Raw genomic sequence first — 26,241 nt, forward strand, 5'->3', positions numbered from 1 at the left:
TGTAGAGCCCTCAAGGACTTAGACAATTTTCTGCTGCTTTCCCAGGTGCATTAGCAGGGAGCTGGATGGGAAATGGAGCAGCTGGGACCTGAACTCGCACCCATATGGGATATGCCAGTATAGCAGGTGGCAGCTTTACCTGTTATGCCACAGCACTGGCCACTGGACGATCTTTCCTTAGGCAGATGACACCAGAGAAAGCTCTTCCCTGGGTTTTTGCACAGAAAAAGGGGTGAGAGGCAGGAGAGCAGCAGGTCAGAGAGATTCTGGCTTCCCTCGGCATGTTGAAGTGCCATATTATATGGTATTGTTTTCTGAGTCCTGGCAACAGCAAGATTGGAACAACCTAAACACCAATTTTTATGGGATTGTTTAAAATACACCACAGCACAACGCCTATCAGTGACTCCGCAGCTGGGTAAAAGAAGAACGAGGCAATGGTTTAGGCACAGATAGGCTGGCCCCATCTCCAGCCTCCAAGCTATGCTAGGCGAAGAATGCACTGTTTCCACACCACTGTGTAAAAAGGAGAACTCACGTAAACTACCCATGCAGGGCAGGTGTTATGGCACAGCTGGGTTAAACCACCGTTTGGGATGCTCGAATCCCAGTATCAAAATGCCTGGTTTGGGGCCAGCGCTGTGGTGTAGTGGGCTAAGCCTCCACCAGCAGCACCGGTATCCTATATGGGTGCTGGTTGGAGTCCTGGCTGCTCCTCTTCCGATCCAGCTCTCTGCTATGGCCTGGGAAAGCAGTGGAAGATGGTCCAAGTGCCTGGGCCCCTGCACCTGCGTGGGAAACCGGGAAGAAGCTCCCGGCTCCTGGCTTCAGATCAGCTCAGCTCCAGCCCTGCGGTCATTTGGGGAGTGAACCAGAGGATGGAAGGCCTTTCTCCCTCTGTCTATAACTCTACCTCTCAAATAAGTATTTTTTTACAAAATGCCTGGTTTGGGCCCCCTTCCCCTTTCCGCTTCTTACCCAGCTGTCAGCTAACAGCGCCTGAACACAGGCCATGGGTCCATACTTGGGTTCCTAGAGCCGCACGGCGCGGAGACCTGGGCGGAGTTCCCGGCTCCCGACCTTGCCGCCCCGACTGCCGTGGGCACTCGGGGGAGTGAACCAGTGCAGGGAAGAGCTCTCCTCTGCCACTCGTACCACGTCGCTGGCTGGTCCCGAGACGGGGAGCCCCGAGGCTTCCACGCGCACGTGGCCTCTCCCCGCTACACCCTCTTAACTCCCAAGCACAGGTGCACCTCCCCGGCAGCTGCCGAGGGGGCTCTGGCCGTGCGGTGGCGCAAACCTCACGGCGGTCACCCCCATTCCCACCCGGGTCGGTGTTGCTCCCGGGAGTCACAGGCCCTCGACAAGGGCTGAGCCGCTGAATCGCCAGCACCTGGCACGTCCAAGGTCTCTGAACGCGCTCTGCAGGTGCACGGCAGTAGAGAGACCAAGTATCACTGCGTAGGGTCCCCAACACAGCTTCTGCCCGCCGCTCCCCGCCCCTCCACTCGGCCCAGAGCTTGGCGGGAGGCTTCTCGCACGTGACCTCTCCGGTGGGCGCCGAAGACGCACGTCTGAGACCTGGAGGCGGAGGCCCCTCTACCCTCTGATCTCTATGATCCTCTTTGTGACCCGTCGAACCACCCCGGAGTCCCCCAGAATTCCTTGCCAATAGCCCTCCACGCCGACAGAGGGCAGTGAAGCAACCTGACGTGGTTCTTGTTTTTGTCCGCGAGCGTCGCCGTGCGCGCTCCCTCCGTAAGAAAAAGCGAGGGGGCGTGGCCGGGGCGCGCATGCGCCTGCGCGCTCGCTGGGGGCGCCGAAGCCGGAGAGGAGGCCGGCGCCGTGGGTTCCGCGCGTGCGCCGTCGCGAGCTTGGCTCCGCCTGGGCCGCCGTGCGGGAGCGGGTGTGTGACCGCCGAGGAGGGCCGCGGGGATGTTCCGAAAGGCCCGGCGGGTGAACGTGCGCAAGCGGAACGACTCGGAGGAAGAGGAGCGGGAGCGGGATGAGGAGCAGGAGCCGCCGCCGCTGCTGCCGCCCCCGGGCACCGGCGAAGAGCCGGGCCCCGGCGGCGGCGGCGACAGAGTCCCCGGGGGAGAGTCGCTGCTGGGCCCCGGGCCGCCGCCGCCGCCTGCGCTGGCCCCGGGCCCCGGGGCTGAGGCCGGCGGCGGCTTCCCTGGCGGTGCGGAGCCTGGCAACGGGCTGAAGCCGCGCAAGAGGCCTCGCGAGAACAAAGAGGTGGCCCGGGCCAGTCTGCTGAGCTTCCAGGACGAGGAGGAAGGTGAGCGCCGCGCCCCGGGCCCCCCAGCCGCATCCTCGCTTCTCTGGGCCCCGCGGGACGCAGCCCCTGCCCGCCCGCCTCCGGCCTGCTGCCAGGGCCGAGGGCGCGTTCCCGCGCTGGCCCGGGCCTTGCTTGCGATGCCGGGCTGGTCAGGGGGGCGATCGAGCGGCCCGGCCTCTTGGCCGCTGTGTGTTTGGGGGTGAGGGCCCCCCCCGGGCCCCCCGGGCCCGCGCAGCGAGCCCTGGCCACGTCCCCGTGCCCGCGCAGGCCGCGTTCGTGAAGAGGCGCGCTCGGTCCGGGAGCCGAGGTCCGGCGGGGGCCGCAGGTGTCAGCGTGCAGGGGGCCCGATGTGACCGGGAAGGGCGGCAGGTGCACCGATGGCGGGCGAGCGGCCAGGCCGCGTTCGTAACGAGGCGTCCTCGGTCTGGGAGCCGAGGTCCGGAGCTGGCCGCTGTGGTTCCGGGCCGAGTCGGCGGGGGTGGCAGGTGCACCGATGCCGGGTGAGCGGCCGGGCTGTAGCTTTCGGACCTTACGGATGAGGCTCCAGTCTTTTTACTTCCGGACCGCTAACGTGCGTTTAACCCGATTCAGTCCATGTTCACGAAGAAGGAAATGTTAAGTCTCTGTCCGCTGGGTTCCAGATGCCCCCGTGTTTGTAGTAGGGTAGGCTTTGTTGTTGTTGTTTTGTTTGCATTTTCTTTTTGGATGTACGGGCCGCTTGGTGGTGTTTTGTTCTTGGTTTTTTTAAAATTTCCGCTCAGTGCAAGTGCTGGGGACAGCACCAGAATTGATTGAAAAAGTGAGTTGGGCTCAGCCGGGTTTTGAAGTAGCGGTGTCTGTTGCAGCTGGATTAACTCGGACTTGACAGCCGCCTTTTGGTTTTAGATACTTTGTTTCAGATCCCTTAATGACTTTGTGGTCTGTCCGTTTTGGAAACATTTTGAAGGAGTTGTTTTCTCCTCCTAGAACAGACGGTTTAAGCGCAGCTATAGGACCCGGGAAAATTTTGTGAAGTGATGTGTGTCATGCCTTTAAGGCTCCAGACCTTACCTTAGGTTGACTTAGGAAGTTGACCTGTTTCTGCGGGTCTGTGACAGACTTGACAAAGGCCCCCAGTTGTGTAACGAGTTTGGAATTTGAGCACATATTTGGAAGATTTGGGCTGACCAGCAGATAGGATCTTGTGGAGAAAGGGAAAACGTGTTCCGAGAGTGGTCACTACAGACTTCATTTAATTTCTTTTTTTAAGAAAATGAAGAAGTTTTCAAAGTGAAGAAATCAAGTTACAGCAAAAAAATAGTAAAGTTGCTCAAAAAAGAATATAAAGAAGATCTCGAAAAGTCGAAGATTAAGACCGAACTCAACTCATCGGCCGACAGTAAGTACCAACCTGGGATTCTTGTGGCAGAAATGAGAGCTTTTCCTCGGCGATCTCCTGGGTTTATGGGGAACTCAGGTTCACGCTGGGTAGGCACAGCTCCTTATTTAGCTCTGAGACAGTTCTTTGTGAGTCCTTCTTAGAGAAGGGTGGCTCTGGAATGTGTGCGCTCCGGGGTAGCTGAGTCCAAACCTGCCCCCGGTTTCCCTACCAGGCTCCACACTCTGGTTGAGCAGAGGTTTCTCATTTCACTGCTAGACACCACTGATTCCTCTTTGAAGGCATGCCGTGCAAATTCCTGTGCTTGGATTTCATAGAGAAAAACTTAGGTTGGTTTGGTGGAATTTCTACCTGGGTTTAATTCCCAAGGAATTTTTAGGAAAGCCTGGAGGTCGTTGTTGGCAACCCCAGCCCCCAGCAGCCCAGTCTGAATGGACAGAGACTCCTCGGGATGAGACAGGAGCCTCGACAGGCATCTTGGAACCCAAGCGCACCCTCGTGTAAGCGGTGGTTTTGTCTTTAGGAAAGTGAATCCATTATGAAATGCCACGGTCTGAGTTACTCTTTTTTTTTTAACAGAATATTTTTACTAGACACATATTTACATGAGCATATTAGAAAAGCTTCTTGACCTTCTTTCAAACTGTATGTCCAACTCATCACATAATTCTGTTCTTTTTTTTTTTTTAAAGATTTATTTATTTGAATGTCAGAGTTACACATACCAGGAGAGACAGACAGAGAGAGTTCTTCCATCCACTGTTTCACTCCCCAATTGACCCCAACGGCTGGAGCTGTGCCAATCCAGAGCCAGGAGCTTCCTCTGGGTCTCCCATGTGGGTGCAGGGGCCCAAGGACTTAGGCCATTCTCCACGGCTTTCCCAGGCCATAGCAGAGAGCTGGATCCCACATGGGATGCCGGCACTGCAGGCCGGGGCTCTAACCTGCGGCAGCACAGCGCCTGCCCTCTGAGTTATTCTTATACAAATAATTTAGGGAAAACTATTTTATGGAATTAAAGATAGAGTTGGTATCTTCCGGAGTCTCACCTGCAGGTTTGATGTGAGGGAGCATGGCCTCGTTCCAAATCTGCAGTCCTGTGGAGACGACATCACGCAGGTGTGAGCTCGGGCTCCTCCCAAGGGGTCCAAAGGATACCTGCACTCCTGTTTTCCGAGGAGGGAAGAGCACTTGATAGAGAAAGTGGTGCTTGAAGCGGGGTCCTTGCTAAGGTTCTAGAACACAAGCATGAAGGTGTGGGGGCTGCCATCCAGGATCAGAATGACCAAAGTTGTTTTTGGGGAAGGGGGAGTAAAGGAGACCAGGCCAAAGTAGATGATTGCTGAAGGAAGTGGTTAAGAAGCTTAGCGTGTAAGACACATTGTGGACAGGCTACACAGGGTGTTCAGATGCCGGGAGGGATTTACAGTTGCCGCTCCTGGCTTGCCCAAGAGGCCATGACAGATGTGTTTGGAGCCTTAACCTAGTGTTAAGGTGCAGCGTAGTTGGAGGCCTGAAGCTGTTTGAACTCAAGAACCAGCTTAGATACATGTGAGACTTTTCCTGATTCGGGAGGAAATTGTGGATGGGCCAAAAATATTTGTTGGTGTGGGAGAAGAAATGGAAAGGAAGAGAAAACATTCCAAGAGAAGAATTAATAGGCTTGATAAGTGGTTTTGCTAGTGGATTTTTATGTAAGTCAAAATTTGAGCTTTTTTGGCAGATAACTGAAAATAATTATGTGTTGGATGATGTAGAGAGAAGGAAGGCAAGTGGGAGGAATAATGTTTTTGGGGGAATTTATCTCAGAGTCTAGAAAACTGCCTCATTTGTCTCAGAATTCTTGAAAACCACTTATGGGGCCAGTACATCCCATACAGGTGCTGGTTCGAGTCCAGGCTGCTCCACTTCCAGTCTAGCTCCCTGCTAGTGGCCTGGGAAAAGCAGTGGATGATGAAATGAAGTCTTTTTAAAAAAATTCTTGGGGCCGGCACTGTGGTGTAGTAGGGTAAGCCTCTGCTTGTGGTGCCTGCACTCTATGTGGGCGCTGGTTCAAGTCCCAGCTGCTCCTCTTCCCACCCAGCTCTCTACTTATGGCCTGGGAAAGCAACAGAAGATGGCCTGAGCGCTTGGGCCCCTGCACCTACTTGGGGAGTGAACCAGTGGATGGAAGACCTTTCTCTGTCCCTGTCTAACTCTGCTTCTCAAATAAATAGATAAAAATATTTATGTAGGCTGAGATAGTGTAAGAAAAGTGATGAAAATTGACAATTGAAAAAGGCCTGTTGTTGTTGTCATCATTTCTACTCAGTGCTATGAAGCAGTTTCATTACCCAATTCAAAATCCAGAAATCTTCCTCCTCTAACTCTCCTCAGGCAGAGACATGGAAACTTCAAAACACAAGCAGACTGGCTTGAACCAGCCACTTGTGTGACATTCCTAAAATGATGAATTCATTCCTTAACTTGAATTTGAAAATAGCCAGTGAACAGTTGAAAATGCAGGTTTAGATCCCTGTCTTAGAAATGTACTTAAAAGTGGATGTTATGGATGAAGGAGTGGTATAAAGGAGATAGCACTTAGAACCAGAGACTTCGACCCTGCACTTAGCCCACAGAAGGAATAGGAGAAGAGTCACTAAAGAGATAAAAAGAGTCGGAAACGTCAAAGAAAGGAAAGCTTCCAAAGACTATGATCGGCTGTGAAGTAGTACAAGAGAGGCCAGGAAAAGTGGGGACCAGGGCGGGGCTGTCAGCTGGGTTGCCAGGTTTCTCCTGGGAGGAGGGCACGTGACAGGGGAACAGGCCTGTCAGCAGACTGCACCACAGGGCTTTGGGGAAGAAGGAGCACCTTTCGCTAAATTGCTCAGAGCAGCAGAGCATCTGAATTAGCCCTGGCCACAAGCCATCGGGTTAGCTGCTGTGCTTAGAATGGGAAAAATCAAAGGTCGTTTGCAATAACTGCGACAGGAACGCTGGTGACGGGGCCCGTGTTGTGGCACTGGAGGCAAGCTGCTGACTGCAATGCCAGCATCCCATGTGAGCGCCAGTTCAAGTCCCACCTGCTCTGCTTTCCGTCCAGCTCCCTGCTGATGTGCCTGGGAGGGCAGCATGGGATGGCCCAGCTGCTTGGGCCCCCACCACCCATGCGGGAGACCCTGCTGGAGTCCCAGGCTCCTGGCTTCAGCCTGGCCCAGCCCTGGATGTTGTGGCCATTTGGGCAGTGAACCAGGGGATATAAGATCTGTGTGTGTGTGTGTGTGTGTGACTTTCCCCTTCAAATAATAAATCTTAAAGGAAAAAAAGTTGGTGAGGAAGGAGAAGGCCGCAGGTTCACACTGCTTCTTTGAGAAGTTTGGGAGAGAGTGGAGACTGCAGAGGCGAGGGAGCCTGCACAGCTTTAAGGTCGGTGGAGTAAGCTGTGAGAGCAAGTTTCCTGAAAGTGTGATGAAATTGAAACCAAAGTGGCTGCTTGAGCAAGGTTATTTAGCGTCTCTGTAGAGAGATCTGGACAGGTAGCATGTGAGTACCAGCGGACGTTCAGCCATCACCATGCTCTGGCTTTGCATTTGCTCAGGCACAAGTAAATAGTGTGTGAACTCAAGGAAACATTGAATCTCTTGGAGTCTGCCGGAAATCACTCGTTATTTGTACATATCTGACTTAGCATTCTGTTTTTAGTCTATTAAACATCATTGACTTTGTGTAGATTGAGTGCAGAAGGAAACAGGTGTTTGTAATTCCATCTAACCCGACACCAGTAAAGTGAGTTTTAAGATCTTAGATCTTCAGAATGCACTTTAGAAGGAAATTGTGGCTAATGAGAGAAAATGGTGAGTTAAAAAAATTAAAGATGCTAACCTAGAATGTCCTAAACTTTTATCTCTGGAACTGTTAGTTTAAGGGAGTAGGATATGGGCTTTAAAAAGGAGGAGCTTGGGGCTGGCACAGTAACACAGTAGGTTAAGTCTCCGCCTGCCGTGCCAGCATCCATGTGGGCGCCAGTTCATGTGCTGGCTGTTTCTTCTGACCCAGCTCTCTGCTGTGGCCCGGGAAGGCAGTGGAGGATGGCCCAAGTGCTTGGGCCCTGCACCGGTGTGAGAGACCCAGAGGAAGCTCCTGGCTCCTGGCTTCAGATCGGCCCAGCGCCTGCCATTGAGGGAATGAACCAGTAGATAGAAGACCTTTCTCCCTCTCCCTCTCCCTCTCCCTCTCCGTCTCTGTCTGTAACTCTGCCTCTCAAATAAATAAATAAAACTGAAAACAAAAAGGTGGGGGAGAACTTCTGAAGCAGATTTTGGGGAGGGGAACGTGCTAGGAGCACAGTAGAGGAGCATCTTCTCATTTAGAATAAATGTTCACTTTCCTCCTTCACCGTGTTCATTGTGCCTATTGGGAGCATTAGCAAGTTTAGAGCTTCCAAGTAAAAATACTTGTGATTTTCTCAAAATTTTTGGAGGGGGTTGTGGGTTCTGGGACAGAGAGCAAAATGAAATGTCGTGTAAACCAACGCAGTTTATCGTTAAGACGGCGTGCTGCTCCTGGACCCGGGCAGCAGGAAAGCAGCCTCAGGAACGGACTAGCACTGGGAATTAAAGACTTCTCTGTCCACAGGGCAGAACGTGGGCACTGCCCAGGCTCCTTCCTGGTTCACACATGGTTGTTCTTAGTGCCACACAGCCGCTAACTTGTCGCCGTCCCAATTCCAGATCACTAGAGAGTCTGGTTATCTCTGCTTCAGTTAGAGTCCACTCTGTTTCTTTTTTTTAAGATTTATTTATTTGAGAGGCAGAGTTAGAGATAGAGAGGGTCTTCCGTTCACTTGTTCACTCCTCCAAACAGCTGCAATGGCTGGAGCTGGGTAGATCTGGAGCTGGGAGTCAGGAACTTCTTCCAGGCCTCCCACATGGGTGCACGAGCCCAAGCACTTGGGCTGTTTTCTGCTGCTTTCCCAGACCCTTTAGCAAGGAACTGGATAAGAAGTACAGCAGCCAGGACTCAAACCTGTACCCATATGGGATGCTGGTGCCACAGGCACCACAGCGCTGGCCCCTGGGTTCCACTCTTTTTTTTTTTGACAGGCAGAGTGGACAGTGAGAGAGAGAGAGAGACAGAGAGAAAGGTCTTCCTTTTGCCGTTGGTTCACCCTCCAATGGCCGCCGCGGTTGGCGCGCTGCGGCCGGCGCACTGCGCTGATCCGATGGCAGGAGCCAGGGGCTTATCCTGGTCTCCATTGGGGTGCAGGACCCAAGCACTTGGGCCATCCTCCACTGCACTCCCTGGCCACAGCAGAGAGCTGGCCTGGAAGAGGGGCAACCGGGACAGAATCCGGTGCCCCGACCGGGACTAGAACCCGGTGTGCCAGCGCCGCTAGGTGGAGGATTAGCCTAGTGAGCCGTGGTGCCGGCCCCACTCTTTTTTTTTTTAAGATTTATTTTATTTGAAAGAGTTACAGAGAGGTAGAGCCAGAAAGAAAGAGGTCTTCCATCCACTGGTTCACTGCTCAAATGACCACAACAGCCAGAGATGAGCTGATCTGAAGCCAGGAACTTCTTCTGGGTCTCCCATGTGGGTGCAGGGGCCCAAGGAGTTGGGCCATCTTCTTCTGCTTTCCCAGGCCATAGCAGAGAGCTGGATTGGAAGTGAAGTAGCCAGGATGCGAAGCCGGCACCCCTAAGGGATGCCGTCGCTGCAGGGTGGGGCTTTAACCCGCTGCGCCACAGTGCCAACCCCTGGATTCCACTCTTAAACACTGAGTTTTGGGGAGGGGATCAGGCTTGCGCAGGTTAAATGTAGCTGTCAGGGGCTTTCCTCTTGGATGATGCTAACGGTGGTTATGCGCTAAGACAGTGGTTATGAGCCCGCGTTTGAGGAAGTGTCCATTACGCAGACTCACCTGTCCATGAGTGTGCTTTGTTCTTAACCTTGAGCTGCCTTGAGTGGGCCTAGTATTTAATGAAATACACACAAAATGAAATAATGCTTAAAAGAAGTATATTTTGAATGTTTTCACTGTGAAGAAATGTTGTGTCTGTGAGGAGATAGAGATATTTCCCCTGATTGGAGGTTGTTATTCCAGAATTCTGTACAGTTTTTATGGTCGGTTAAGAGCTAAACATTTTTAAGTGCATGCAGGTACCTATGGCAGTTTAGAGGAAGAAACAATTCTGTTAAGTTGCTAAAGTTTGATAAAATTAATTTGAGTAGGGCCTTGAATGTATCTCTTTATCTTCTGTATAATTTTTACCTGATTATGTTTCCTGTGCGGTTCTGTATTCCATGCATCAATGTTTTGAGTTTTTTGCGAACAATGAAAATGATTCAAGCTTTAGTGGATTGATGCCGTAAAGGAATAAAAAGTACCTTCTTAATTTATGGATTTTATTTTAATCACTACTCAAAAATTTAGGTGAACAACCATTGGACAAAACGGGGCATGTTAAGGACACGAATCAAGAAGATGGAGTTATCATCGGTGAGCATGGTGAAGATGAAATGGATATGGAAAGTGAGAAGGAGGAAGAAAAACCAAAGGCTGGGGGAGCTTTCTCAAACGCGCTGTCTTCTCTGAACGTGCTCCGGCCAGGTGCGTACTGCAGCTGTCAGAAGGGAGCTAAACCCTCGACAGTGGGCTGTGGTTCAGGGTGGTAATGGAGGCAGGCAGTAGCCAGGTGGTATTTCTTAGGCCATCTCTGTTTGAAGCCAGGTTGTTTACCCTGCGAGAGCTAGAAGTTTCCCAACCTTCCCATGCTTTCCCCCAGTGGCAGTTTTATCATCAAAGCAGGTGAGACTTCGGGTAAGTGGACAAATAGTCTTAAAGTATTGTTTTTAATGTATGTCTGTACTTTCCATAGAAAATAGTTTTCAGATCTGTTCCCTGGCTACTTAGCTTTTTAAGTGCTTAGTAGCCAAATTTAAATGATAAAGAGGTATTATTGTGACTCCTGTTAATCTTTATAAAAATTAAAAACTCCTACTCTGTGCTGGGGAAGGTATTATAAATTGTATTCCTGCATCACTAGTGGCAGCCTAATTGACACAGTCCTTCTGGGAAGCTGTTTGGCAAAATGTTCTTACGCTGGATCCTGTGATTCCAATTCTAGAATTTATCCCGAGGAAAAAATATTTTTATTGCAACATTATTGCAGGGGACAAAATTTAGAAAAAAATGTCTAGCAGGAGGAGAAAACCATAGTAATTTTACAGTACATTTACTGGAGGAGCAATTAATGTAGCTATTAAAATGACAGAGGGGCTGGCGCTGTGGTGTAGCAGGTAAAGCCACCACCTGCAGTGCCAGCATCCCACGTGGGTGCTGGTCTGAGTCCTGGCTGCTTCACTTCCGATCCAGCTCCCTGCTATGGCCTGGGAAAGCAGTAGAAGATGGCCTAAGTGTTTGGGCCCCTGCACCTGCATGGGAGACTCAGAAGAAGCTCCTGGCTTCGGATCGGCTCAGCTCTGGCCGTTATAGCCGTTGGGGAGTGAACCAGTGGATAGAAGACCTCTCTCACTCTCTCTACCTCTGCCTCTCTGTAACTCTGCCTTTCAAATAAATAAATAAATCTTTAAAAAACATGACAGACATATAGCAGGGCAGTGATTTTTGTTGTGGGCAAAGGCCAATTAATTGGATTGTGTAGTAGATTTTGCTTTTTCTAGGGAATGTTGTTAAGCCTTTGAAAGTTATGTTTATATAGGAAAACATGGAAAAAAGTATTATGATTATGGTTTAATATGCAGAGCAACTAAGCACAAAATGATATATTTCATGTGCTGCCGGCGCCGTGGCTCAACAGGCTAATCCTCCACCTAGCGGCGCCGGCACACCGGGTTCTAGTCCTGGTCGGGGCACCGGATTCTGTTCCGGTTGCTCCTCTTCCAGGCCAGCTCTCTGCTGTGGCCCGGGAGTGCAGTGGAGGATGGCCCAAGTGCTTGGGCCTTGCACCCCATGGGAGATCAGGATAAGCACTTGGCTCCTGGCTTCGGATCAGCGTGGTGCGCTAGCCGCAGCGCACTCTCTCTCTCTCTCTCACTGTCCACTCTGCCTGTCAAAAAAAATATATATATTTCATATGCTTACAGGTAGACTAAAAATATTATTTGCAAGAGGAATGTAATTTACATAAAATAGTGCTTTTTTAGGGTCATGCAATTGTGATTATAATTTTTATGTTTTCCAATTTAGTAATATAGTTTCATTACTTTTATTGCCTAAAAAATGAGAAAAAAACTGCTTTGATGGTTTTCTTCCTTTCTCTAAAAAATCACATTCTTTTCCGTATATGTTGCCATTAAATAGTTTTCTCAGTTTCCTTAGTGATTTTGTTTCTATTTAAATGTAATTAAAAATAAAGCAGTTGGATTGCAGACACAGTTTGGGAAGAGGGTGCAAATAATTTCTGTTAAAACATGACTGTGACAGGGCCCAGCGCTGTGGCATAGTAGTTTAATGCCTTCGCCTGCAGCGCTGACATCCCTTATGGATGCCAGTTTGAATCCCAGCTGCTCCACTTCCAATCCAGCTCCTTGCTAATGCGTCTGGGAAAGCAATGGGAGATGGCCCAAATGCCTGGGCCCCTGCACCCATGTGGGAGATCCAGAGAAAGCTCCTGGTTCCTGGCTTTGGGTCGGCCCAGCTCCAGCTATTGTGGCCATTTTGGAAGTGAACCAGTGGATGGAAGACCTCTTTCTCTGTCTCTGCCTCTCTCTGTCTGTAACTTTGCCTCTCAAATAAATAAATAGATCTTTTAAAAAAATCTTCTGAATTCCATGAGAAGAATTACATTCTCTTCATGTTTTCAAGGAAATAGAAACTTCATGCCCTTGAGACTGCTGTATGTTATAATTCTTACCATTTTTCCCCAGGAGAAATTCCAGATGCAGCTTTTATACATGCTGCAAGGAAGAAGCGTCAGATGGCCCGTGAGCTGGGGGATTTCACGCCTCATGAAAACGAGCCGGGAAAAGGCCGCCTTGTTCGGGAGGACGAGAACGATGCCAGCGACGACGAAGATGATGATGAGAAGCGCCGGATAGTTTTTTCTGTGAAGGAAAAGTCACAGAGACAAAAAATCGCGGAGGAAATAGGTAACTTGATTTAGTTGGACAGTAAGCGATGTGACTAAATGTGATTTGCTATTATAGTCAAATAAAAGCATTTGTTTAGCTGTTTTGTTAAAAGACTATTCTTGCTTGAGTACAGGTGTCTTGGAATTTTTTTGAGAATTAGTGTGATTTGTTGAATGCTTGAGGATTGGCAAGTGTGAATTTCTGTAATCCTCTCAGTATCCTTGGGAGACCCTAGTTTTTGTTCTCTCCTTGCTGAGCTGGTGCCAAGCTTAGGGAATTTAAGAAACCTCTCCGAGCTTTTACCCATCGCATTCATACTTCCTGAGGTTTCAAGGGGTACTGTTTGTAAGACAGGCACAGTCAGGAGGGTCAGCTGAGAGGAGATTGTAACAAAGATTTTAGTAGCATTGCATTAATAATAATACTTTTGCCCAGTTCTTGTGCAATACCAGGATAGCATCTTTCCCCTCCCTGCTTTGTTTCTATTATTTACTTGCCGTGGTTGCTCATGGTTGCAGGTATTGAGGGGAGTGATGATGACGCTTTAGTAACTGGAGAACAAGACGAAGAGCTTAGCCGATGGGAACAGGAGCAGATAAGAAAAGGAATTAATATCCCCCAGGTAAGACCTGAAGAACTAAACCTTACTACTGAAAATCAGAAGAAAAAGCCCCTTTTTGTCTATTTTGTTAAAATGAAAGCACGCCATATTGAATGTTTTCAGTGTGATGAAATCAAGAAAACCACATGAGGTTTCTAGAAGAAACTGTATGATGCTTTATTCCTTATACTCAGAATGGTGGGAGAATTGGCAGTTTCTTAGGTCAGTGTTATTCAGAATGGTCCTTTAACCAACAGCATCAGCGTAACTAGGAGCTCCTTAGAAATGTAAATTACGGTATACTTTCCTGAGATGTGCAGGCGCAGACTCTGGGAGGGGACCAGCAACCTCGCTCACCAAGCCCTCCAGCCGACTGTAACGCACCCTGGAACTGGCAGACCCCTGCCTACTTTCCTGCGTAGCTTATCTTTTCTGACCTTAAAAATTCTTTTGAAGAAGATGGATTTCTCAGTAATGTAAAAACTTACTGAGGTAGATGAAAAATGTCTTCGCAAAGAGTTAGGACAGTTATTTTATAGAAGGTTAAGTACTGCTTATCTACAATGGAAAAAGTTGATCAATAGAAGGTATTTTGGTTACTAGTGTTCTGAGGCAGTTTGCTTGCATGTGGGTGGTGTTAAGAAAATACAGCCCTTGTCTGCAGTCCTGAGGAACTGTGTTTTTCTACTTGCTGAATTCTTTATTTAGCGGAAGGTTAAGCTTGTGATTATAAAGTAAATCGAAAGTCCGTCATTGGAAAAATCAAAAGGGAAAAAAGGAAGGAGGGGAGGGTGGAAAGTGTCACTATGTTCTTAAAACTGTGTATGAAATACATGAGATGTGTTCCCTTTATAAATAAAATTTTTAAAACAAAAGAGAAAATAGTGGAATAGTGGTGGTCTATCAGGAGTGGTAGATGATTGTAGTCTCTGCCTGCCCATTTAGTCTGTGACCATGGGCGGGTCGTCTGTCCTCCCACAGATAAAATGATTGTTTTGGATTATTTTTAACGTCACTTCTGAGTCTAAACTTACTGAAATCTGTTTCCTCCGAATTACTAGAAGTAATTGCAAATTCCATCAATCCTACTTTAACTTGATTTTGAAGAATTCTGCAATTTAACTGCATACTGTTTGGGAAATGGATATAGTTTCTGCTGTTAGTTGTTTGCATTTGAACATTTACACAGTTTTAGCTTCCAGTTTTCATATATATCCCATTTCTTTTCTAGGTTCAAGCAAGTCAGCCCACAGAAGTTAATGTGTACTACCAGAACACTTACCAGACAATGCCTTATGGCTCATCCTATGGCATTCCTTATAGTTACACGGCCTATGGATCGTCGGATGCCAAATCTCAAAAAACAGATAATACAGTCCCTTTCAAAACTCCCAGTAATGAGATGACTCCCGTTACTATTGATTTGGTAAAGAAACAGCTTAAAGACAGGTAGGGCAGATCAACTTCTTAAAGACCTGTAGCTTTCCGTTCCCTCAGGCAACGTGTAGTCTGGGGTAGCAGACGCAGCATGGCGGCAAAGAAGATTCCTGGGCCCGTCCTCCAGAGCTAAACAGAAGACTTCACACTTTGTTCTGCTACCTTCTTGGATTACTTCTGTGGAAGCTTCGAAAAGTTAAAAAAAAAATGCCACTCCATGATCTTGTTGAAGACAGTTCTGAGTTTGTACCTCTTGGACTCTGAAAAAGTGTAGTCAAGATATGGGGGGAAGAGAAAAACAGATTTTGATAAGCCCACCGAGTAACTATATGAAGTCTGTAAACTGCCATTTTCTGAGGAAAAAAGCAGTTCCGATGAAAAGATGCCATTCCAGATATTTTGATGTTCTAATGCGTTATTGTAATATTGCAAGAGTCCTGACGACATAGACTTTTGGATGTAAATGTGTTATATTTATGCTTTTGTGTTCTTAAGGTTGGACTCCATGAAAGAATTGCACAAAACAAATCGACAGCAGCATGAGAAACACCTGCAAAGCCGAGTGGACTCTACCAGGGCTATTGAAAGATTAGAAGGGTCTTCTGGGGGTATTGGTGAACGGTATAAATTTTTGCAAGAAATGCGAGGGTATGTCCAAGACTTGCTTGAGTGTTTCAGTGAAAAGGTAAGAATGCAAAAATATTAATCTCTTTGAATAAGGCAAAATGACAGAGATCTAGACGGCCTTGTATAGAACATTCTGTAACTCTTAGAAGCTGTCTACTGATTGCAGCTTTGGAAGTGATGAAAAAGTCTTGCTTCATTTTCTTCACTTCATTAGTAGCATTATCTCTGGATGGGGGGCGGGTGGTAATAGCGTGCCTTTGTCAAAAAGAGGAAAAATGATACACCAAAACACATTTAAGTAAGACTTTTTTGGCAAGTCTCGTCTCAGTTAATGGTAGATCATTGGCCTGTGCTGAATTATTAGAATTTAAGGGACTCTCTGATGGAATTTTCTTTTTTGGGGTTCAGGTTTAAGCTTATTTTTAAGCTATCCCTACAAATAACTAACTATGCATACAGTTAGAAAGTTTTACCCATTTTTCTTTTTTTACACTGGGTAGTTGGTTGCCATTTCGTTAGTTTTCATCTAAATGCTTCATTCATTTCAGAAACCATTCATTGGACATAATTTTTAAAATTTCTTCCAAGGTCTTTTATTTATTTTTTAGTGTAAGAATTAATTGGCACCCGTTTTTGCATTCTGCTGTACCCTGTGTGTTTACATTTTTTAGAAATGAGCTGTGCACAGCTGACTCAGGTAACCTAACTGGCTGTTGATCTTTAAGAATGGCACATTTGATGGCCCATAAGCATTTGGAGACTTCACAGCTTTGTCTTAATAAACAGTAAAATGGTCATTAAATATCCTGCACCTCAACTTTGGGCTGAGTTGGCGTAGAATCTGTAGGCATCTGGTGTGGTTAAATGAGTATGGTGGCGTTTTATATCTGTTGATTACTCAGTACGCGAATACCAAAGACTGGCAAGGAAAGCGCCGGCAGACAGTGTCTCTGCAGTAGGTGTTGCTGGTTCCGTTCGGCCTGTGGACAGATCCAGGACATGAGCATTCCCTGTGTCCTCCCTGGGCGTTTCTCGTGCTTTGTCCTTGGCCCTCAGTTTCTGGAGAAGTACCTGCTGTGTGAATTACAGTGTCTCTCCTGGCAGAGCAGTTGAGCAGAGTGACAAAGTGGGACCGGGGTCAAGATTGGAGGTGGGGCCTGAATGGCAGAGCTGTCATTCCGTTGTTCTGCTGAGAACCACCCTTCCTGAGCTTGACAGGCAAAGTGGAAGCTGGTCTCATGACCTTGGTAGCTGGAGAAAGGATCTTTGTCATAAACCATACTTTGTAAGTGAGGTTTGTCCCCGGGGAGCACCTTCTGTGTCTTGGCCTGTTTTAGAACTTACTTGAGTAAATTTAGGCATTCATAATTATAAGCACAATTAACTCTAAAAGTTTTCATAGTAATTTTGATCAGCTAGGTCATATTATGATTAAATTAAAGTAGTTCGTAGGAGAATGGTTCAGTTCTCGGTTGCTGAATTGTTGGTGCACTTCTTCTCTCTTTCATGACCTTGTTCCTAGAGAAAGGCTACTTGGACTGTGCTGATGTGGTTATGTAGGTTGTACGGACTTAGTCTGTTTTGGGAGCAGATTTTGGACCTTATGTATTATACAGTGACTGCATTTTAATAAAAAGAGAGATAGGTAAACCCTTTTTTAAGGATGAACACTTTGTTTCATTCTGACATCTTCATAAGCATTCAGTCTCATTAAGAGAGTGCTACTGAGTTGATAATAAGCTATCATCTTGGAAATACTACAAACAACTGGATAGATTCGAGTATTCAGTTCCATTATACGATAAAAATACTGGGTAAGACCATAAAAAGATACTTGGTTTTTTCCACTTTTCTTACAAGAATCTGTGTGGCTTTTGAACTTATATTTTAAATTACTTGTAAATCATTTTAACTTTCCATTGTTTTCTTTCCCTGTGGTCATTGTTCTTCTATGTTCTTTGCCTTAAATTTGGTGCTAAAATAATAACACTTTTTGAGTTTGGAGAGGGTAAGAAATTGTTATGGTGCAGACTCTTGAAATAAATCAATATTGTTAATAAACTCCAGTGAGAGCCAGAAATGTGCTTTAGGGCTTTATTCTCAGAATTTTTTCTCTAGGCTTTGTTAAAAGATACTTCAGTCACCCAAAGAGAGAAATTACATTATCATCTTGGCTGTAAATTGGATAACTAAACTCTAAATGATGCTAGCTTTTACAGTAGAGAGATGTTAATCTCCAGGACTTAAAAGATGATTTTAGGTACTTTTGTCTTTAGTCTTGAATGGCTTTTTAAAATGGGTGAGTGGGGAAGTGTAAGTCATAATGATGTAGCAGTAATTGCTAGAAAAGAAAAGGAAAGGGAAAACAACTGATTTTAGTAAATTTTAACCACCGAGTGTCTGGACTCGGCTAGCAAGGATTGCAGATTTGGGGACATTGTTGCCTACGGTGTGGCATATAAAAAAAACAAAATAGATGACTCCTCCAGTTTGACTTTTGTGAACATCTGCTACTTTTGCAACGGAATAGTGCAGATATATAAAATTGTTTTTATTATAGACACCTTTGTATTCCACCTGCCTTTTTTTTTTTTTTTTTTTTTTTTAATTTTCCATTTACAGTCTGTTCAGTTCGGGAAGCTGCTCTAACACTTGGTGCCAGTGTTCCCAAACTCTAAATAATGGGTTTTCTGTTTGCACTAACCATCAGGAAACTAGAATTTCTGGTTTCCTCAGGTATGTGTAGTGGTCATATTAGTGTTTTGTGAAAGTTTCGTAGCGCTTTGTTATAACATAAAGTATTTACATAGAGAAAGTTTTCTGTTTTTGTTAGGTTTAAGTTAGGTCTCATGTCTTATATAAACTTTAGTTTTCTATATGGATCAAGTAAATGTTTTAGATAGGGGTATTAACCTAGAAAGAAAAAAAAAGCACTGATTTTGTAAGCTAAGAATTTATGTAGATAATTTTATTACAGATTATGGAAAAATTTGAACACTTGATAGGAAAAGAAGAGCTTTATAAGTTTGAGATATTAATTTATGACAGATTAGTAGTAGCTAGGAATTTCATTAATCACTCAGTTTTTAAAGGTGTGTTAAAATAGTTTATAAGGTACTTGGTATGTTTGAGTGGCAGAGCAATTTAAATGTTCAAAATTAGGCAATTAGTCTTTTTCTTAACTACTCATAGAACCATTGCATATTTCTTTTTTGGTATTACACAGTGATAATAGTTTGCTTTAAGTCATAAAAATTGCAGTGCAGTTCATGCTGTGGGAAAATTGAAAATGGACATTAAAAAGACCTCTAAGTACTTAAATGTTTTATTGAAAAAAGCACTGAAGTTTTTGACGTTGCGCTCTCTGTTGATATTGAAGTGTTCCATTTCTTAACCAAACTTTTACTCCGTTAACTTAGGCACTGGACATTATAGCTCTGTGGATTAAAAGAAGAAGTGATGTTTTCTAAACATCGTAAAACTGAATTGCTGCCCGGGTCCTGTTGGGGATTCATGGTTGTTCTGTCCGTAGAGAGGGTACTTTTTCAGAAATCCGGAAATAGTATGGAACCCTCAAATAAGTAAGCAGCTGAGGAGTTTGGTGTTACGGAGTTTGTTGTATTTTCACAGGTGCCACTGATTAATGAACTTGAATCAGCAATACATCAGCTGTACAAACAGCGAGCTTCCCGCCTTGTCCAAAGACGACAAGATGATATTAAAGATGAATCCTCGGAGTTTTCAAGCCATTCAAGTCAGTCCATCTTGAAGGTTTTTATTATTCATTAAACAACCTTGTTTACTTAGTGCAGCCTAATTAAAATTAGACATCTCAGAGCATTTTTTAAAAATGCTCTCGTGTCAGGTAGATCTAAAAGTCATAACAGCATGTACTTGAATTGTGTTTCAGAGAATTCAGCTTCACGAGAGAGCTCGGAAACAGGCACTAGTATTCTGTCAGTCTTCTTTGGGCGTGACTTCCATTCTCCTTTGTAGAGAAGACAGTATTAGTATTTATCTGAAAACCACTCTCTGACCCTAATCAGTTTTCTGTTTGCATCATGCTCATGATACTGATACGGTCTTGTTGTTGATCACAGTGAAAGATTTTTGAGTTTAGGGATTTGGACATTTTGGGTGTGTTGTGGGAGGCAACTGTATTGCATAACTTTGGGAATTTTGAGTTTCACCTTTTGGATAGGTAAATTTTTTGTAATCTCATTTTATATATTCCTTTTTCTAGTTTACCTTATATACTGGGTTTTTTTTTTTTTTTTTAGTAAGTTAGTTGATGCTTACAATTCTTGGAATTTTGTAAAAGTATGGAAATAGAATTTATAGCCCTCTCATTATGAGGTATATTATGGAAAACTAAAATTAATTGGAAACCTTTTAAAATAGTATAGGTAAGATTCCTTAACCAGATATACTAAGCCTTTTAATTTCATTTTTTTTCCCCATTGCCCTCCATATTCATGGTGCTCTGATATGGATTTTTCTACTGTGAATTCTTTGTGGTTTCTTTCATCGTCCTTTTGTTCCCTGTGTCAGCAGTTCTCAAATAGAAATGTGTTACCCAAGATGTTCGTAAAAATGCAGATTTCCTCTTCCTAGCTCTAGAGATTCTTACTAGGTCTTACATGTCCACTTCAGCTGATTGAAGTGTCAAGGGCCCTAATGTTATTTCAGAAAGCACTGCTTTGCTGTACACTGTCTTCCAAGTCAGAAAGACATTGGTTTCCTGAGGTAGCGTTCTGTGTGTTCGGCGGGTTTAGAGAGGCTTTGAGAGGGTAGCAGGCTCTCAGAGCTGAGGCAGACTCAGCTGTGAGCCTTCGAGATGGCTTTGACCTTCTAATTTTTGCCACCCAGGTTTACATTTCATGATTGACATTGGCATGTCAATGACCAGTGCATCCCTCCCAGATCACTTTTGATCCAGGGAGAACCACATTTCTGGGGCAAATTATAGGTAATCATATGATTATGAAGGAAAGTAATTTGCTCTTGAGTGGCTTGTGTGAGTTGAACATTTCATCAAATATTTTCTCCTACCTAGAATCTGTTCTACATGATTTGAGACTGTTTTTGAAATTTAAAGTAAGATTGATTGATGTATATTAATTGGATTTAAAGTTGGAAAGATAATCTGAAAGTGAAAAATGTTGTCTTAGAGGGTGTTAGTATACATTAGTGCCAAAAGCTTGAGGAAAGTTACAGGGGACGCTGAAGAATCAACTCATTTTCTTGTATTTTTTTAAAAAAGCAAAGAATAGCCTGAAATTTATCTGTTTATAAATATTTTTTATAAATATTCATCCACAATTAAGAGGGCTGTCACTTGAGTCACCTATATTCATGCTTCTCCCCCAATAGGCATTTTATAAATCATATAATTATTTATTCTAAATACTAGAGTAGTGAATACTCTTTAAAATACGTCTTTAATGAAGACTACCTCTTAGGAATCATTTCTATAATTTGGGATTTTTTTTAATTAGTTCATCGAGGGCGTGCCATGAACTCACAGTAGAGGTAGAGCTGAGTGTTTCTTGTTCATTGCAGTAACCTGTTACAATTAGTGAACTCGGGAATGCACTTCCTAAAAGCAGAGCTGTTTTGACACACTAGTGAAAACCTCAGTAAAGACAGTTGAGTGTTTAAAACAGGGTCTAGGTTAGTAGGGATCCACTGAAATAGAAAGTTAATCTTTGGTTTTATTTTTCTCTTGCTAATTTTGATGGCACATCTCTGAAATTGGGAGAAAAATATGCACAAACCTTAAATGGATATCTTCCACCTTGCATGTAGTTTCACCACTCACACCCCTGACCCTTTGGGTTTTTGTCCCATTCCAGGTTGAGTATCCCTTACTTGAAATGCTTTTTCTTGAATATGGTATTAGACCCAGGGCTAAACATGAAATCATTGTTTCATACATACCTTACACACACAGTCTGAATGGAATTTTCTACACTATTTTTAACATGCCCGTGTTTTGACTGTGATTGATCATATGAAGTCAGCTGTGGGAATTTTTGCTTGTGGTGTCATGTTGGCGATCAGAAAATTTTGAACTTTGGAGCATTTCAGGTTTTCAGCTTAGGGATGCTCAACCTCTACAGTCCCATCTGTGGGGAGGGCAGGTCTTCAAAAAGCTCATGGAAAATGCATATTATGAAAAATATGAAAAAATTTTGCATCAAACTAAATTTACCTTTCAGTTGTGCTTTTCCATGACCTTTCTGAAGCACCTTCATATGTCCCAGGGTATTTTTACAGAGTGGAACTGAAATGTAGACACTAGGTAAGTATAGCAGATAGATGTTTCCCCTACTGGTCCCGTCCTTCTAACCCAGGCCAAAGATCAGAGAAAATATTTTCTGGCGCAAGAGAATGAATCTGGACAAAAGAACTGGGGAATCAGCATCTTAGGGTTCCCAGCAATAGTTAACTCTCCACCCAGTGGTTTGATGGAAAGGCCTGTTTTAGACAGCCCTACACACAGAACGTACATCCAGTCTCTTTTACATGACCAGGTAGTTTGATCATCAGAAAGGTCAACACAAGCAGTAGAACAAAGGGCACTGAGAGGACAGGCAATGTTGGTGGCAAAAAAAAGCCCTTGAATGCGTAATTGATATTCACAGGGAGATAATAGCAGTGCCTTACTCAATGCAAGTGTAGGATGCTATGGAAGAAGAACATTGTGAGGACAAGAACCATCGCTTAGAAACTACAAATGTGGTAACTGAAGCATAAGTTTGAATAGAAGTTTTGGAAACTAAAGCGAGACAATTAACCTAGAAGGTTTTTAAATGAGAAATAAAGTAGGAGGAAACAAAATAAGGGAAATGTGCCTTGGGAGTAGTGTTTGAGAACGTGTAAGCCTTGCTTAAGTGACAGTTTTTAGTCTACAGTGTTGCTTTGTTCTAAAAATAGTGCTAGAAAATATATTTCCACAAAATAAATTATTAAACTCTTGCATGAAAGCTATTTTTGTATGTCTTCCAACCATGTTTCTTTGCTGTCATTTTGTATCATTCATCATTTGATGCTTAAGTTCTTCCTTCTTAAAAATAGGACCTATTATTTTTCCCTTTGCACAGATAACTTAGATTTTTAGTTTACTTTGTCATCATTATAGTATAAAGTAGCTCTATTATTTAGGCATAAAAATAGCGAGTAAGCCCAGTTAGATTTGTGTAGGATTGTCAAAGTCTTGAAAAAAAATCAATTCTTTGATTATTCTTCTACTTTCGTGGGAATGAAGAACATTGAGATTTGTTCTAAACTCACAACCTACCCATTTTACCAGTTACTGCAGAATCCTGTTGGGAGTAGCAAGCAGTCTATCATTATGGCTTATTCTGTGCAAACTCTTTCCCCACAATTACTGAAGAAAGGCTTTTAATTTTAACTGTCGTTGTTTTACAGATAAAGCTCTGATGGCCCCAAATCTTGATTCCTTTGGACGTGATCGGGCACTGTATCAAGAACATGCAAAACGTCGGATTGCAGAGCGAGAGGCCAGGAGGTAATTCTGAAAATGCTTGCCCCTTTGTCTGGGGAGGGAAGAATCTTTTATATTGTTTGGGAACTTGACGTTTGTTATTTAGGACTCGGCGTCGACAAGCCCGAGAGCAAACCGGTAAGATGGCTGATCACCTCGAAGGCCTTTCCAGTGATGATGAGGAGACGTCTACAGACATTACTAACTTCAATCTGGAAAAAGGTTAGAAGTCTGTTTGCAAATGAGACTGGTCAGTTGGGTTTCTACATGGGTGTGGTTTTTACCATGAGGAAATTCTGTGGCTCCTACATTAGGACCAAAAACTTGTATCCATTTTTGTTACTGATCTTGTGATAACTCCTCAGAAGCATGGGTAACATCTTTGCACAGGGTTTATTTAGTATTTACGTAGTGAATGATGTGATTCTTCGAAATTTTAGAATTGTAAGTGGCTGAGGAATGTGGTGGATTTATGAAGGCAGCTCCAACTGCAGGCTGTCTGGTCTGGAGAGGTAAAGCTGGGCAGGGGTGCCCTCAGCCCTGAAGGAAACTCATTTGTGGAGTCATGAAGAGCTTCAGCCGAGACTAGTCAGTGCTGTTAATGTGCGAGGCGTTTCCAGAAGGAACCCCAAATAAAGGGTCCCCCCATTGGCTATAATCATTTAGAGTTATAATGGCCAGAAGCCACTTAGAGCGTAGTTGAAGAAGTTTCTGTTTGTTCCGTTTTTAAAAGTTGTGATGATTTCTAAACATAAAATGTGAAAGAATAGCACAGAGATCACCCATATCCTGTCTTCGAGACTGAAGAATGCTTAGCATTCCACCAAGTTTCTTTCTTTCTTTGAACTTGGGTGTGTGTTGGAAGTGACATGTAGGCATCATGGCATTTCACCCTTAAACACCTTGGGCATCTATTTCCTAACAGCATTGATTTTTTTGTGTGTGATCATAGAATCATTATAATGCCTTGAACATTCTTAATATCATGTCCATATTTAATTTTCCTCAGTGATATCCTCCCCAAAATCTTCTTTTGGAACTGTTTATTTTATAAGTTATTTTGTGGTTTTTCTTTGTCTTTTCCAAAGTAAGATCTACCAAAGCAAGGGACGTGTTCTGCATTTGGTTGTTAACTTCTTTTAATCTAAGTAAATGGTATTCACAAGTCCCCCACATATTTCACACATCCCTATTATTTGTTTGACTCACTCACTTCTTGAAGGGATCAGGCAGCTTGTTTTGTAGAACCTCCCGCATTCTGGATTTGTCAGTGAATTTTTCTCATTTAACTTGTTCACCCATTCGTTGTCCAGATTGAGCATCATTAGTCTGAAAAACCCGAAATCTCGATGTTCCAAAATCTGAGAACATTTTAGTGCTGATATGATGCTTAAAAAGTTTCAGGTTTTGGAGTGTTTAGATTTTGGATTTTCAAAATATCTGTGTTTGGCAAATTTGGTAAATGTAGATATTCCAGAATTGGATCCCAAAGATTTCATTCACTTATTTATTTTCATTTTATTTGAAAGGCAGAGAGACAGAGTTAGAGTCCTTGAGCCATCATCTGCTGCCTCCCAGGATATGCATTAGCAGGAGACTGGAATTGGAAGCAGAGCTGGGACTTGAACTCGGGCACTCCAGTGTGGGGTGCAGGCGTCCCAGGTGGTGTCGTAACCACTGCCACAGATGCTTTCCCCTGACCCTGAGGATTTCAGATAAGGAACGTTGAACCTGTGCATTCAAATTTAGGTCTGAATGCTTGATTGGATTTAGGTTAAGCCTGTTCATGAGAAAGTTTCAAAACAAAAATGTTAGCCACTTCCAGTATTACTGATAAGATCAGTCTTGCATTGAAGGTTGCTGGGGTTTTACCTCTCCATTCAAGGCAATTCTGGTTTCCCAAGTCCTCTGGGGCATGATATGAATCTTTATCTAATAAACTGTCACTTGCGGATCCTACCATCCATCCAGCTGCTACTTGTCTGTCAGTTATTAGAGTCACCAGGAGTCTTGGAAAGGTATAATGGGACTGGTCTCTGATCTTGATGCTCAGCACTTACTTACACAGTGCTTTGTAGACTAAAACGCTAGCAGCAAGGTTTGTTCCTTATGCGTTAATATGCCATGGTAACTGAAATTTGAATTGTGCTATTGGAGAACAGGTGTTATTTAACTGAATCCTGGTCACAGTAAATTGTACCTGTCGAATCCAGACAAAATGAGGACTGTCTGCACTTGAGTATGCATAATAGACAAATTGAAACCTAAACTTACCTGCACTTAACAATTGTCCTTTGTTAATGAGCCCCTGTTACTGATAATTGAGCTCCAAAGAAAACACTGCAAAGATTCAACTGTGTTTTTCTTCATACTAAATTATTATTCTCTGGTGTGTTTTGTTACTATTTTTAGACCGAATTTCCAAAGAATCCAGCAAGATTTTTGAAGATGTCCTTGAGAGTTTCTACTCCATTGACTGTATTAAATCGCAGTTTGAAGCGTGGCGTTCAAAATACTACATGTCCTACAAAGACGCTTACATCGGCCTCTGTTTACCCAAGTTGTTCAACCCCCTCATAAGACTGCAGCTCCTTACTTGGACCCCTCTCGAGGTGGGTGCATTCTGTTCATTGTTAGAAAGCAATAGAGCCTGAAGTCTGGGCGATTTTATTCTCAAAGCTGTTTGCTTAAGCAAACATTTTTCAGGAGAGATAGGGCATGGGTATAATCTTAGATTCAATCCTTTTAAATTCATCCCTTCCCAAAAGAACCACCTGTGTTTTCAGATTATATATAATTCCTTTCTCATCAGCTAAGATGATACTTGGTAATATTGGAATAGGAACATGAAGAGTAAGAATTTGATCCTTTGATCCTAAAGGAACTTAGAACCTAGTGGGAGGGGTGGGCATTTGGCATGGCAGTTATGATGCTACTTTATTTTTTTTTTAATTTGACAACTTTTTTTTTTTAAGTTTTATTTATTCATTTATTAAAGAGGTAGAGACAGAAAGGGCTTCCATCCGCTGCTTCACTCCCCAAATGGCCGCAGTGGCTGGAGCCAGGCCGATCCGAAGCCAGGAGCTTCTTCAGGGTCTCCCACATGGAAGCTGGGGCCCAAGCACTTGGGCCGTCTTCTACTGCTTTCCCAGGCCATAACAGAGAGCTGGATTGGAAGTAGAGGAACCAGGACTAGAACCGGCGCCCAAATGGGATGCTGGCACCACAGGCAGAGGGTTAGCCCACTGTGTTATAGCACAGGCCCCCTTGATGCTGCTTGGTCACACCCCCATTCCATCTGGAGTTGCCCTGGGTTTGAGTCCTGCCTTTGTCCTTGA

The 26,241-nt window shown here is 44.4% G+C and overlaps 1 protein-coding gene across 1 annotated transcript in view; it reads left to right on the top strand.

The window, feature by feature from the left end:
* The first annotated feature begins 1,873 nt into the window (after positions 1-1,873).
* The window catches only part of PAXBP1 (PAX3 and PAX7 binding protein 1), a 38,516-nt gene continuing 14,148 nt past the window's right edge, over positions 1,874-26,241 (top strand). Inside the window, exons 1-11 of the mRNA XM_062205999.1 lie at positions 1,874-2,281; positions 3,531-3,659; positions 10,069-10,245; positions 12,525-12,746; positions 13,247-13,350; positions 14,561-14,778; positions 15,262-15,451; positions 19,024-19,147; positions 22,828-22,927; positions 23,010-23,125; positions 25,316-25,515. Of these exons, the coding sequence (XP_062061983.1) occupies positions 1,936-2,281; positions 3,531-3,659; positions 10,069-10,245; positions 12,525-12,746; positions 13,247-13,350; positions 14,561-14,778; positions 15,262-15,451; positions 19,024-19,147; positions 22,828-22,927; positions 23,010-23,125; positions 25,316-25,515 (1,926 nt within the window). The 5' untranslated portion in view covers positions 1,874-1,935. The remainder of the gene's footprint in view (positions 2,282-3,530; positions 3,660-10,068; positions 10,246-12,524; positions 12,747-13,246; positions 13,351-14,560; positions 14,779-15,261; positions 15,452-19,023; positions 19,148-22,827; positions 22,928-23,009; positions 23,126-25,315; positions 25,516-26,241) is intronic.

The sequence above is a fragment of the Lepus europaeus genome, chromosome 2 (assembly GCF_033115175.1).
Source record: "Lepus europaeus isolate LE1 chromosome 2, mLepTim1.pri, whole genome shotgun sequence".
In the NCBI taxonomy this organism is placed as follows: domain Eukaryota; kingdom Metazoa; phylum Chordata; class Mammalia; order Lagomorpha; family Leporidae; genus Lepus; species Lepus europaeus.